Source organism: Pleurodeles waltl, chromosome 7 (genome assembly GCF_031143425.1).
Source record: "Pleurodeles waltl isolate 20211129_DDA chromosome 7, aPleWal1.hap1.20221129, whole genome shotgun sequence".
Classification (NCBI taxonomy): Eukaryota; Metazoa; Chordata; class Amphibia; order Caudata; family Salamandridae; genus Pleurodeles; species Pleurodeles waltl.
In genome coordinates, this window is record NC_090446.1 from 531,366,567 (window position 1) to 531,382,105 (window position 15,539).

Consider the following 15,539-nt stretch of genomic DNA (forward strand, 5'->3'; position numbering starts at 1 on the left):
AAATGTGACGGATATACCACCAGCTGTATTACGGGTCCATTATATCCTATGGAACTCGTAATACGGCTGGTGGTATATCTGTCACATTTGGGACGGATTAACACCTCCTCCAAAGTTGTAATCAGGCCCATTGTGTACTTTCACTGAAAAAGCGTTTGCATTGCATTTTTTGTCTTGTGTGAAAGCTTATACTGAAAACAGCAGGAGTGATCTGGTAATAGAGACAAGTCGGTGATCAAGGCTATATGCCTGATCTGTTTATAATGAAATGTTATGATAAAGTCAGTACGCCTAATATATTTAGTGTAAAAAACAAAATGTTAAAGCCATTAGACATTTGTAGGTGAAATGTTATTGGTTTGTGTTATAGCCTCCAGAGAGATATTTTTAGGTCCGACTTGACAGTGAAGCATCCGCAGTCCTTATGTGAATCAAAGAAAAATAGCTTTCATAAGAACTACCAAGAGAGGGGCATACGTCCCACACAAGTTAGTTTTCTTGAATATGGCATTTGATGGGGCTGGCATTGCATGCTTTCACTGAAAAAAGTTGCTTTCCCAACTGAAAATTTGCAAACTTTTGTAATTTTATGACTGTATGCCTGATGGATGCTAGTGAAAAAGGTAACGCTGAGTACAGTAGGGCTCTGTTTCTTAAGGTGGCAAGCCATTTACGTTTATAGACCTGATTGTTTCAACTGGGAAAGTTATGTCCAATATCATGTCCAATTTGTTTGAGAAGAGTTACATCAGCGTCAATAGACCTGGATTATTTATTGTGAATAGTATTTGTTAAAACCAGTAGGCCTATTGCAGTAGATTGTTATCACACTATGTCAGAGGCTGAACATAGGTACTCTGTTACATGTAATTTTAGTGATCACCATGGAAAGCGTAAAGTATTTTTTTTTCTCTAAAAATCCTTGTTAGGCTTTTTGAGAGTGGTAGTATGCTGTTCTGCTATTTTTAGTTTAATACACATTGTATAACTGTATGCATGGAGATTACTAGCTTATGTGCAATTCAGTGGGTATGTGCTGCTTATGGTGGGTGACAATGGCTGCATACCTTATTCGTTATTTTGTATAATTATGTCAGGTTCCACAGGTTTAATTGTTTACTATGAGCAGTTATGACAAAGCCATTAGGCCTGACTCGCGTATTGTGAAAAGCATGTTCTAGAGGCAGTAGGATTTTAAGGTTGTGTTGTTATATAGTGCTAACACCTGTAGACAGCTGTTGCATAAAATGTCACCAATTGCTATAGAATGCAAGGGTTTTTGGTGTTAGTGACTCACTCGAACACACCATGGGACAGAGGAATTGTACTATATTAATCATTTTGAGACCCTTTAAGGATGGATTTTATATTCATTTTACAACTGTATATTCATTTTACAACTGTAATGTTGAATATATTTGTCATTTTATTACAGCATACCTAATGGTTGCCTTGTGGAACAGCTTATGTTCAATATAGTGGGTCTGCATTGTTTTTGGTGATAGGCCAGCGATAAAGGTTATTGGCCCAATTGTTTCAGGGGAAAATGTTATTTCAGATTCCTTGGGTGTGATTTGTTTATTATGAAAAATTACAACAAAAGCATTAAGCTTGTGTAAGAATTTGGGTTACTGGATGAGGGGCGTGAAACCCTACTCAAGCAGCAATCGCAATCCTTGTCAGGGTGAAGTCACAAGCAAACCCCAAATGAACCTGTGCTCAACCCTCTGGCAGCTTGGCACAGAGCAGTCAGACTTGCCTTAGTGACAATGTGTTAATTATTTATGTGGAAATAAAGTAATAAAGCAAAACACAACACAAGAAAAATTCCACACTAATTTAGAAAAATAGAGTCATTTTTAATACATAATTTAAGACCAAAATGAGAAAACTCCAATCAGAAGTACCATAGATATGCAATTTTAAAGATTTTAGTGAAAATAGCACCAAAAAACACAAAGGGTGTCATTATGACCCCGGCTGACGTTGGTAAAATGGAGAAAAGTACTGCCAACAGGCTGGCGGTACTTTTCCTATCTTAAGACATTGGTGGTTTGGCTCAAGCCAAACCTCCAATGTACCACACCGTCCGCCACTGCAGTAACGGCTGCCAGGCTGGAGACTTCCGTCTCCAGCCCGGAGGCTGTCACTAGCCCGCCTGTGGTATTATGATCCCACCTACCACCCTGGTTTTTGTGGCAACCGTACCGCCACAAAAACCATGGCAGTAGAAGCGTCCGCCAGCAGAACACCGCCAGGCTATATCATGTGTCTACTGGTGTGGTGCTGCTGCTGGCAGCAGCACCACCTTACTGCCATCCACTGGTATGGCCACAGCCGGATTTCCGCCAACCTTCTGGCAGAAATCCAGCTGTGGTCATAATACGGCAGATGGCTGGTAGCCGCAGCAACAGTCTTTTGGCGGCCGCCCCCGCAGCGGTAGGCAGTGTATACCACCAACGTTATAATGAGGGCCAAAGTCCCAACTGTGGTTATCTGGTCACACCAGACCGGGACAAGTTCATACCTACCATGATGGAGTGTGGGCGGCTATAGGGAACGAATTAGGCCAGCTAAAGAAAGTATCTTGAATCCTGGTTGTGTAACAATGCAGAGCTCTGCATCGAGGATAAGTAGCACAGGAGCAATCGGAGGTCCTGCTGTGGAGATGAGTCACACAGTGGCAGTTCCGGGAAGCTGTGAGGCAGCGATGTGAGGTCCTGTATTGTCATCAAGGAAGCAGTCAACGAGGGGCTTGCAATGCAAAGCTCTGTGTTGAAGATGCGTCGCGAACCGGCTGGTCACAAAGAAGTAGCAGGGCTTTTGATTTGAAGTCTTGCATCACGAATGCAGTTGTTCAGATGTGTTTTGTGAGGTGATATGTCACACTGTATTGTTTCTGCTAGGACCAAAGCTGGGCCGGCAGAGCAGTTTCAGTCCCACTTCCAAGGGTCCAGGGCCGGGGTGGCACTCCTTGGGTGTAGCAGTCGTTCTATAACAAAGCAGCACAGCAGTCCTTCTTTTGAGTCTTCCACATAGTCCAGCTCTGTACTGAAGAGTTGGGTCTGAGGGTTCAATATTTATACCTGGTGCCTCCAATGTTATCCAAAGGGGGGGATAGGCCTTGAAATATGGAAAGACAAATTTAAGACTTTTTCACTTCTGGGACATGTAAAACTTAAATGTATGTGTCCACACTGCTCCCTGCCCTCTGGTCTGTTCAGGGCCCTCCCTAATGGTAACGTATATGTATTAAAAAGGAAGGTTTGGGCCTTACAAAATGTTTCTTTTTTTCAGGTCAAAATTGCTGGTTAATACTGAAACAACAGCCTGCTATGGCAGCCCTGGTTGTTTAACAGGGCTACTTAAGTAGGATGCACAATCAGTGCTGTATACCCACTGGTAGCATTTGAATTACAGGCCCTGGGTACAAAGGCACCACTTTAAAAGGGACTTACAAGTAAACTGAATGTGCCAAAAGGGTACAAGCCACTTCTACCATGTTTTGGGGAGAGAGCACAAGCACTTTAGCACTGGTTGGCAGAGCGCCTAGAGTTCTAAGGACAATAAAAATGAGATCAGCAAAAATAGGAGGGATGAAAGCTTGGGGGCAGACCAGCGTAAGGCTGACAGGTCTAACAATGTTTTAGTATAAAACATTGTATGTAATGTTACAACACCTTTTGTTTACCAAAAATTGACATTATAGTGCAAGTCTTTAAAATGCATGTAATGAAGAGGGACTTTGTCTGTATTTTACAATGCAAAACTTTACAATGATGTTAAGTGTTTTAAGTTATTAATTTTTAAGGGAATTAAGGGCTGTAAATATTTTAAGGGTTCGGAGATAGGTAAGGGCAAGGGATAATAAGGGTTTTGAAATGTTTTAATGGTTCAGGAATAGGTTAGGGAAGGGGATGGGAAAGGGATAGTAAGGAGTGTATTTAAGGATTCAGGGTTGGATAAGGGTATAGATAGTATGGGGTTTAGAGATTCAAGAAGTAGTTGGGGTACAGATTAGTACGTGGTTTTGGGTTCAGGGGTGGATATGTTCATAGGGTAGTTAGTGGGTTATTTAGTGTTCAGGGATAGGTAGGAGTACCAATTAGTGCAGAATTTTAGGGATCAGAGCTGGGTACGAGTACAGGGTAGTATATGTTTTAGGGTGACAGGATGGGTAAGGGCACAGGGTAGTAAGGGGTATTTAGGGTTCAGAGATTCATTTTAGAAGTAAGTACTGTTTAGTACTGAAAAATGTCATAGCCTTTTATTTACACAGTTAGTGCAGTCCCTTTTTCACTTAAGTATGCTCTTCAAAAGTGAACTTCTGCTGTCATTAAAGTGCTTAATAAGTATATACCTTTGTAGATGGTGCTGAGTCTGAATATAGCTGAACATTTCAAATTATAAAATACTCAGGTTCAGCATAAAAAAGCACAGCAGAAGAAAAACAAAACAATACCCAGTAGTACATCAGTTATTTTGCAGACAAAGCTGCAGAGGTGAAGTTGGGTTAGAGCAAGGAGAATTATATTATGGGTACCCCGTGCAGGCCCTTCACACTACTCAGACCCCCAGGTAGCTGCAAGTATTAAACTTTCACTGGTACAAAAATGTACTAAACCACTTACCCTTTAGGTTTGTTTTGGAGTAAATGTAGGATAGCATTGGGAGCCTTACAGTTCTGTATCTGCCAACTTGACAAACGCACATGACAAATTTGCCGTGAGGTCACCACCATTCGGGAAGATGATTGCAAGTGTTGGTACGTTACATACTCACTCTACGAACAGACCTGAATCCAGCACCTTTACAGATGTTCAAAGATGCTCAGTACTCTAAGAAATGGGCTAGCTAGCAAGGTGATAACCACCTTTTGGCTCTCCTTGTCATAAACCATGTTCAAGTTCTCTCTTACACACTTCTACTATGAGCAGGAGCTGAAGGACTATTGGTGCCTGTTGGGGTTATTAAGATTGGTGAAGCCTAGATACCATTTTAGACCCTTTGTAGTCTGGCATTCTTGCAGTAGAACGACTATAATTAATTTGTTGATAATATATTGTGAGACTCATGTGCAAAGAATTAATTCAGTGGAAATGTTGCAAATTGTGCACTGACTTTTAATGAATACTTTTTGATTTTGCAAGCCGACCTATGTACTATGTCTGCCCACAAAATACAGAAACATAGTCACAATTTCACCTTAAAGGAAAACGGAATGTGTTAAAAAATGATAAAATTTCACAAAAGTATTTATCAACATTGGTACCCTTTCATTTTTGTGAATGGGAACCCCTCTTCTTTGAATTGGTTTTAAAATATTAAACTTTGGCAACCAGATTTTGATCATAAAGCATTAGTACATACCTTAAGGAAAACAGCATTTGAAAGGGTTGCCCTAAACATGCCCCTTCCAAATACCGATTCCTTATTGCTTCCTAAACCCATTTAGCAGTTCAGAAAACCTTTTCCAAATTGTTAATTGGGTTTAGTACATTTCAAAAAGTGTTTTAGCTGTCACAAACCCTCAGATTGATCAGATCTGAGGGTTTGCAACAGTACACTTTGCACTTGAAGCCCTATATCCAGTCCGAGTCGTCCACATTCTGAGTCAGTTACCTAGACTGTTTCAACAGGAATTGAGTAGCGCCATTGCCTTTAGATGCAACCAAGTGGACCGCTTGCACTGACTAGAGTTTAAAGCACCAGAAGTACCTTTTTCGTTTTTTGGGTGGCATATTTGTGCGTGGTTGTCCGCGGTTCTTTGTGGGAGATCTTGTTGTCCCCTGCGTGCCTAACTATGACGAAGAGTATTTATCTTTTCCTTGATTACCCCAACATTTTGGACCACCTGGTCTTTATGTGCACTTTGGCTGATGCTTTGTAAAATGTTTTATCGCCCTTTATTCTTGGAAAATGAAATTGAAATAGGTACTTGTGGATAAGATTTTTACGGTACTGTTATATAGCTTGAGAACGGGTGTACGTTCTCATAAGCTCAATATCTGCAGCCAGTGAGGAAATAATGCAATCAGAAAATCTGTTTCCACGGGAAAATGTGTTCCATGAACAAATCAAATGGAACCAATGAAGCTGCATTCCTCTTTTAATTCTGATTTGGTAGTTCTCTGAGACCATCAAATGGAAGTTACCTGCTCCTCCATCGGTGAAGCCGTCTACGTGTAGCATGTATCCATCCTCTTCTGCATTGATGGCATGGGGCGAGATGGCGAATTCAGTGTATGTGGCAGAGGCTGTGCCGTTTTCAAAATCTGCCAGGTCCACCCTTAGCTCGTATTTCTGCTTTAGGGTCAACAAATAGATGTTGTGTAGTCCTGGAAGGGAGGAAACAAGTTTATACTCAGTGGTGAAGTCTTTCAGAAGAAAATATAACTTCATTATACAGAGGGAGCCTTGCAACACACATCCATTCTATATTCATGGTCATATTATACATGGCAGATTAGAAATCGAAAAATTCTAGTCATGAAAACTAAGCTCCGTATGTGTATCCAGAGATCTGATCCCTTGCAATGCAAAAGTTAAAACAAAGTGAGTGAGCTTGCACATTGTAGCCTTATAACTCGCTGCCAAGGGCTACACAGGTTGTGAAAGACCCCAAACCCAAGTTATAGACCCAAGCCGCAGGTGACAGCCTATTATGAGGGAAAGCCCCTTTAACAACCAGCATTGTGTAAGGTGAAAGGGATGTAAGGATAGTAGAACATTCCACCCAGGGAGAAACAGAAAGAGAAACATTGGAGTGCTGGTGCAGAAGGCTTATACCAGCCATTATTAGCCCTGAGCCACCTCATGGTTGTCAATGGAGCTCCTAATACTCCAGTGTTCTAATACATATTAGAACATTGGTATAAGCCTTCTGCTCTAGAATTCCAATGCTTGTATTTCAGTTTCTTCCTTGTTAATTTAGAACCGTGGTACTCATAGTACAGCCCGCAGGCCGCCAGCGGAACGGCAGACCTCTCGTGGCAGCCCGCGGATCTTTTTTCCTAAACATAGACTTTACGAGTCTACGACTAGGTCCTGTTGGTAAACACAAAAGAGGAACACTGGAGCATGCGCAATAATAGCTTTGCTGCGCATGCCTCCCATTCCAGAGGCCCTTTTCTGTGTTTCCTGTCCCAGAGCTGGGGTGACATCACACGCTTGCAGTAGCGGGACGCAAAGACCCTTTAAAAGTCAGCAGACTTTTAAACGGTCTTTGAAAGCTTCCCGCTACCTTCACCGCCTGCATGAATGTCTCATCACTCTCCCTGATTTAAAGGTAGGCCCCATGATCTGCTCCCCTATGGGGGGTCGAGGGGTTGAGGGGTGGTCGAGAGTTCTGGGGGGGCGGGTCGGGGGGGTGTATCGTAATCAGTGCTTAATTGGTAAATAAAACTGTGCCAGGGCCCAAATCTCTCCTCTTTAACATGCAGCTACTACAATTAAATGTACGAACACGGAACAGTGAGGCAGAGTAATCCTGAAGCCATCTCAGGCCTCTTCAATCCATATAAAGTCACTCCCCGCCCCCTTCAGCTCACTCTTGCAGCTTTCTCCTTTCTCATTTTATGACGCTTTTTCATTTTTCTCTTCCTCCGTCTTTCCTATAGGTGTCTTTTGCTAGCAATAAATGCTTGAGGCAAAAAAATAAGCACCGGCCCTCAAAAATAAGTGCTCGTGCTCCGCACCGGAAGCAACAAGCACAAATTAAGCACTCATCGTAATTCTAGTCTGCCTAATTTTTATTCATTTGCATTCTTAGAAACTGAAACCTAACAGTAGTAATGGTGGTTGAAGTGCACTGCAACTGCTGGGGTTCTAATGGGTTAAGTTGCCAGTTTCATGCTTCACGTTGCGCTGCAATAAGCATGACTTCTGTGTGTGTAATTATGTTCGAGTGTGCGTGCCCCTGATGTGCTTATATGTGTGCCTTCGTGTATGTGGAGTGGGGAGAGGTATGTATACCTGTGCTTCTTTTTCTGTGGGATTCTCGAACTCTGCATCTATCCTACAATATTTATGTATACTATTTTCCACCTGAAGTCCCATGAAAGCAGTAGCTCACAAAGCATCTTTTTTGGGGCAGGCACCAGAAGAATTCTGATACATAGTGCCTTCTGACAAATTTCCTGTTCTTTTTACAGTGGCCCAGAAAGTAATTTGTATGTTTGGGTCAACATATGTTTGTGAAAGTTCGTTTTCCACAATGGGAATGTTGAAGAGTTAACTCAGAAATAAGCTAACAGACTTATATCTGGATCCACTCTTAAGGCTTGCCATTTCAGACATAGTACCAGATTACAGGAGACTTATAGGAGACATGTAGAGTAAAATAGGTTCATAGTATATCTTTCATTGACATACCACTTTTTCAGTCTCATTTAAACCTCTGCTGAATATCTGCTTAGCGAGGATTACCATGCAATGCCTCTTAAGAATGCCATTGTATAATAAAAATGTATTGGCAAAATATCTAGCTTTGTACTTACATCTGGCTTCGAGATACAGCATTGTCTAGTAATGTTTTTTTACACCAGTAGCCCTGCCCCTTGGACCCGCTCCTTCACCCTCCCACCCCCCCACAGGCCCCTGGCAAAAAGTTTGCGAGTACCCATGATTTAGAACATTCTACCCTTAGTGGGTGGAATAGTAGATTCTGAGAAACATTGAATGGAAGGTGTGTGGTCTTCAGTCTCATGTTTAATATGCTTAGGTGCAGTTACTTGTGCACCATAATTTGTCATGCATTTTCTACCAGTTTGGATTACAGTGGGCCAGATGAAAGAGCATGCAAAATTTTTCTGTCAGCTACTTTAAAAAACATATACATCTATTTCACCTTTTTGATCTGGGTTTGTGAGATACATGCAAACTACAACTAACTTATTTTACTCACCCAGCCAATATTCCCCGTCGGCTCTTCCAAACCCTAGTTTGTAATCAGACCAGTTCCGGATGAAGCTGACAGAGCCATTGAATCTCTTTTGAAAAACCTGGATATTGCCACAACCACAGTGGGAAAATGATTACTACACTTGCATTTGAGGACACCACAACATTAATTAAGATCGAGGAGGAAGCAAAGACGATCAAAAGTAGAGAGACATACAAATGACAAAAAATTAAATGATCTAGGAGATGTTCCTTATGTAGTTAATATATAGCTAGACCTTCAGAAAGATAATAAAATGATGTGGGAAAGACATTAAGGCCCATATTTATACTTTTTTGCGCTGTATTTGCGTCACTTTTTGATGCAAAAGCGGCAGAAACTTACAAAATATAATTGAATTTTGTGAGTTTTGCTCTGCTTTTGCGTCAAATAGTGACGCAAATGAGGCGCAAAAAAGTATAAATATGGGCCTGAGAATCAATATGGCAAGAAATAAACAAGACAGCACAATCTGCACTGGAAAAAGTAATGTTTCTAAACATCGAATAGGTTTCTCCCATACAATCATATTGGCATTCCCAGCTCTACACAGGGCTGCATAATAATGAGTAAGGAATATTTTCAGGTACAAAACAAGCTTAGAGCCCATCAAGAAACTTATCAGGTTCGATCTTAGTACCATTCTTGGGATCATAAAGTCATTGTGGTCGAAGATGAAGTCTATCAGGTTGTGGAGCGCAAAGTCTGAAAAAACATATCGGAGTGTAGGAGGCTGGCCTGGTTTGTAGAGGGTACCTATGGTACTTACACCTCATACGAGGTCCAGTTATCCCTTATTAGTGAAATGTAGGCAGTGTCTAGAAGCCAGGCTCTTTAGAGATAGCTGTGGATGACATGCAAAACTCATGCAATACCACTGTAGTTGCACGGTACTCACACATGAAAGAAAATACTTAGTGTTACAAAAATAAAGGTACTTCATTTTGGCGACACAAATACCAAAAATACCATAGAGACAATACTCCCTTAGGAGGTAAGTAATACACAAATCATATACACTACTATGCAGAAATAAGCATAAAACAGCTAGAAAACAGTGCAATTAGTGAAAATCACAATAGTTAGAAATGGGCCTGGGGAAGCAGAAACCATATACTAAGATAGTGGAATACGAAGTCGATCTCCCACTTAGGCAAGTGTAGTGTGTAGAGGGGAGCTGGGAGTACTAGAAAACCCCAAAGGTAAGTACTAGAATCCACCCCAGTGCCCAGAATTATGCAAAACCCAGAAGAGACTGCAAGAATCCAAAACAGTGGATTCCTGGACAAGAAGACCTGTGGAAGAAGGGGACCAAGTCCAAGAAGCGTAGAACAGTCCAGGAAGAAAAGGTGCAAAATAGGAACCACTGGTGAAGAAGAACAGTCAGTACTGCACCCAAGAAGACAAAGTCAGGTTCCTGGAGGATGCAAGTGATGTCCCATGCTGGATGGAGGATTGCAATTGGGTTTGTGTCGTCAGAGTCCGCCAACAAGCCTTGGCACATGCAAAGCTCACGGTTAGCGGAAAATGGTGCTGCCCGGGAACAGGAGGGACAAGGTGGACTCCACCCAGTAGAAGGAGCCAGAGGGGGCTCTCAGCAACTAAGAGAGCCCACAGAAGACTAGGCAGCACACACAGGAGTCCCACAGCACAGGGACAAGAATGTTGCAGAAGAGGCAGCACTACGACAAAGGCTCCCACACCGCTGGAGAACCACTCAGGAAGCTGTGCATCACAGGATAGAGTGCTGGGGGCCGGAGCTACAAGATCCACAAAGGACTTGGAAGAAGGAGGCCAACAAGTCTTGGCAGCTGCAAAACACACAGTGCACTGGGGTACTGTTGTGTGGGGAGGCAACCTCTTGCCTCCACCAAAGTTGGACGTGAGGACCGTCGGGACCACCAGTTCACCAGCTGTGATGCAGGATCAATGCAGCTCAGCAGGAGAGGGGATCCGCGCAGCCAGTTGTCATTGCAGTTGGTGCCTGCTGAAGCATGGTAAGTCACTGCTTCCACCCCAGGGAGATTCCTTCGCTCTTCGGGTGCAGACTGAAGATGGGCTGTCCTCAGAGGATGCACAACCGGGAAACAGTTGCAGTTGCTGGCAGGAGCTGGAGATACAATGTTGCAGAAGGCTTCTTGCTTCTTTGTTGCAGCTTGTAGAGTTCCTGGAGGGTCCAGATTCAGTTTCTTCAGTGAGAAGTCAAAGTGGAGGATGCAGAAGATTCCTGCTGGAGTCTTGTAATCCGAATCTGAGGAACCACCCAAAGGAGAGACCCTATATAGCCCTGAAAGGGGGATTGGTCACCTAACCAGGTAAGCACCAATCAGGGGAGGTCTCTGACATCACCTGCTGGCCACTCAGATGCTCCCAGAGTTCCCTGCCAACCTTGAATCCAAGATGGCAAAACCCAGTGACCCTCTGGAGGAGCTCTGAGCACCACCCCTGGGGTGGTGCTGGACAGGGGAGTGGTCACTCCCTTTTCCTTTGTCCAGTTTCATGCCAGAGCAGGGACTGGGGGTCTCTGAACCGGTGTAGACTGGATTATGCAAGGAGGGCACCAAATGTTCCCTTCAAAGCATTTCCAGTGGCTTGGGGAGGCTACCCCTCCCAAACCTGTAACACCTATTTCCAAAGGGAGAGGGTATAACACCCCTCTCCCAAAGGAAATCCTTTGTTCTGCCTTCCTGGGCTCCAGCTTTTCAAGCAACAGGAGGGCAGAAACTTGTCTGTGGGGTGGCAGCAGCTGGGGCTGCCTGAAAAAACCTTAGAAGGCTGTTATAGCAACACTTGGGGTCCTCTAACGAGCCCCCAGAGTGCAAGGGATCATACAACATATGCTTGCAAAAGAATGGGGGTATGATTCTTACATGTCTGATACCAAACATGCCTATGTTGAGAGTTACCATTATCTAGCTGGACATAGTTAGAGACCTATGTCCAGTACACGCATAAAATGGCGTCCCCGCACTCACGAGGTCTGGGAAAATGGTCATGGAGCTCGTGGGGGCACCTCTGCTACTGCAGGGGTGCCCTCGCACACACATGTACCTTGCACCCTGCCCTCAGGGCAGGAAGGCCTGCTACAGGGGGGACTTATTAGTGACCTGGTGCAGTGTAAATGGCAGTGAAAGGGTGCTTGCACCTTTTCATAAAGGCTTTAATGGCAGTCCTGCAAAAGCCTTTGCATGGCTCCCTATGGGTGGCAAAATATATGCTACAGCCCATAGGGATCCCCTGGGACCCCAATGCCCTGGGTACTTAGGTACCATATACTAGGGATTTATAAGGGGGACACCAGTATGTCAATTGAGAGTGAAATACAGAGTTTTGGGAGATCACTGGGGTCCTGGTAACAGTATCCCAGTGAAGACAGTCAAGCACACTGACATCAGACAGAAAATGTGGGTAACCATGCCAAGAAAGAGGGTACTTTCCTACACGGAGTAGCATGCCCGATTGAAACATGAGTCGGTCTGCCCTGTGCCAGCAAATAAGGGGTTTTAGCGCTTCTCTTTGGCATCCTGAGCACATCCATCAACTTGAAATATTTCTGAAATAATGCATGTTTATCTCATAGCAGAGCTCCGAAACACAAATAGTCAGTTACTGCCCTGTGTTTCTGAGCTCTGCTGTAATTTATTTATGCGCTCATGACGCCAAAAACAAATGGACAGATCATTTCTGCGCTGGCGCAACATAGTAAATGACATCATAAGACGGTTCTGAATTGAGATAATCGATAAATATGGTTAGTATGAAGTTTATGATGATGTTGAGAAGGTTTCCTTCTAATATTGCTTTAAATTCAAACCATAAAAAAACACACAGAAAGTGAAGGGAGATTTCTTGCACTAGGTCTAACCACTGGCAATAGCAGTCCAACCCAGTTCGGGCTGGACTGTTTCCATGAGGAGCAGGGTCAAGACTGATTTGCATATGGCTAGGTCCAAACTGAGAACATGATGAGCAAAAGAACGATGGATTGGACTGCTACCCCAAGCTATTACCAGTATTTAGACTTACTGCAACAGCCTCCCATCACCTTTTGTGTTTCTTGTGCTGCCAAAAGCGGCACAGGTGTGCCAAAATGTGGGTCCTGTGCACATTGTGTCATTGGAACCAAGTTATAGCTGACTAAAGATTCCATAACTATGGTGGAACTGGGTTTTGGTTCTTTGTGTTCTTGTTCAGGGTAGATCTGGCATTACAGTATGGGCTGGACTGTTCCAAGTGGAGCAGGGTCAAGACTGATTTGCATATAGCTGGGTTCCAACTGAGGTGGATGCAGCACTATTTACTAGAGTCTGAGATTAATTCAGGCATTCCCTCCATCACTTTTTTGTATACTAACATTCAGACCATTCACTGTATTATGATTAAGATAATGAGTTGAATACCATGTTTTTTGGCTGACACCAGTGAAAAAGTTCTTATTGTTTATGGACGAAAAACTGTGACTGTGTAGATTCACTGTAGTTTCATTGTAGACTTCACATGGTCACATTCTCCATGTGGGTGATCACCTAGAGACTGGATCTCCTGCCAGCACCTCTTTGTCCCTTTAGTATTTTATCTGCACTTCTGACCTGGTCCTACCCTCACAAGCTTCTGGAACCTGGAAAGGTGTGGATTTGTTGTAGCACCTCCCTGCTGGTGGTTGATTCTTCTTGTGACAATTGTTGTACCGCTGGACTTCCTCCTGAGCTTTGGAGTTTGTAGGGAGCCGTTGGCGGGCACTGTTGCTGCTGCCTTTCTTTTGGAAGCGTCTCTTTGCCTATCCATCCGGTTGGCATTGTTGTTGTTGGCCTGGGCTTTGGCCTGCAGCTGGGTTGTGTGACTGTGGTGTATCTCTGCCTATGGTCTCCAGGTATAGTGTGTGCATTAGTGTTTTATTTGGAGATGTTATGTTCTCTTTCTGCTTTGTCCTGTGTGTGTGGGCTCACAGGCACAAGGTCTGGTTTGTTTTAGGTCCCTGTTGTTAGCTTTCCAGGTGATGTGGCCTGGCTACTGATCAGCTATAGGGCTTTGTATTGTAGATGAGTGTGGTTCTGGTGGGGAGATATTCACTTGAATGCTGGCTCCCTTTGGCTCAATCCCTCTCATGTTACAGGGGCATTATTTTTTAGAAATTAAACACTAATTTGTCTGTTGTTATCAGTGTTTTGGGGTGTACGGCGTTATCTGTCACTTAGTTCCAGACCTTGAGAGTTAAAAGTAGAAAACTGAGCATGTGTGCTGGTGGACTGTAGGTCCATCCTCGGCTCACTGAACATTCATAGTTTCCACTGATTCACAGCACTCTGTTGGAAAGATGGGCATAAAATTACTATATGCATCTCCACCACACAGCACTGACCTTCAGTACGTCAAACCCAGTGGTAGCACCTTTGCCACACTGACAGCGTGATTGAGAGTGGAGGCCACGCCACAGAAGCCCACCTCCCAGAGGGCTGTCCATTACATCTCCCCACAGCCATCCAGCACAGGAATTATCAGTCGTTACATTACCAATGAATAGCAGCTGGGCACACATGCCCTCACTCTAATTCTGCTCAGAACAAGCGTCTGTGTAGTTCTTCTTCATCTATTGTGAGCCTAGGACCCATGACACAATAAGCCTGCAATAAGGCCCTGTGCTCCCAATCATAGTGTTAGATTGGCACAAGGCCTGGTATGTTGCCTGTGAACCACAAAGGAACATCGCAATAAGGAAGCTGGTGTGGGCATGCCCTGGCCAACCACTGGAAGGCAAATAGATTCAAAATCATTTTGGATGCTGCTGGTGGGGCCAATAGCTGGGTGGAGTGTTTGTGTCTGCCTTTTCATTTCTCCAGCCACTTTCCCAAAAGGTGACATTTTCAAGTGCATGGTATTTTCCCTGCTTGCTGATGTTCTATGCAACTATTGCATAAACGTGGCTCCCTGTCTTACAAGTGAGAAGCCAGGAAAGGGACAGAAAGCACACATACATCTACCAGTACAACAGTTCACTTGTCTAGTGCACAATTGCAGCAAATTGTGTGTAACCTGAAGGGAAAAACTACTATTCCTTGTGGGTCCACACAGACTCTCATTGCTTTGAGGTCACTAAAATGAGAACCATTTGGTTGTGTAAAAGCTGATGACACCTGTTATCGATGAATGAGACAATTTGTAAAGTGTGTATAAGTATACTCATTATCAATGTAAAAAGAACCACAGAATGGCGTGTTTTACGTTGAAAATATTTCTGATTTTATGTTGCCATTGATGGACATTCATAAACGCTAAACATGTGGGGCAAATTTCAAGAAACACAACATCTTAATGGGCATCGATTTTCAGCAGTACTCACCGTCCACTTCCCTCCGTCAGTGCTCATGTCACAATAGACTGGAACAGGTGTTCCAGGTCCAGCGGGATAGATCAGGTAAACACCATCTACGTCGTCACCTTGGTCGCTGATGTCATCACAATCCAGGGGGAAGCCCTCGCGCTCTACCACTGAAAAGCAAGACAGACTGATTGATAAGCGTCAGAAGTTCACAAAAACTGTAAGGGTTACATTACAGGCCGAAAGGATGACAGGAAAGGTTGGTTGTAGCTCTAACACAGT

The 15,539-nt window shown here is 43.6% G+C and overlaps 1 protein-coding gene across 3 annotated transcripts in view; it reads right to left on the bottom strand.

Annotated features, from left to right (window-relative positions):
* Positions 1–15,539, bottom strand: part of MFAP4 (microfibril associated protein 4) — a 467,131-nt gene that overhangs the window by 71,242 nt on the left and 380,350 nt on the right. For all 3 annotated transcript variants that reach the window (XR_011205540.1, XM_069244249.1, XM_069244250.1), the window contains exons 3-5: positions 15,279–15,427; positions 8,906–9,002; positions 6,156–6,338 (exon numbers count right to left, since the gene is read on the bottom strand). Coding sequence is in view for 2 of the 3 variants with exons in the window: in XM_069244249.1 (XP_069100350.1) it covers positions 6,156–6,338; positions 8,906–9,002; positions 15,279–15,427 (429 nt within the window). In the remaining variant the exon portion in view is untranslated. The remainder of the gene's footprint in view (positions 1–6,155; positions 6,339–8,905; positions 9,003–15,278; positions 15,428–15,539) is intronic.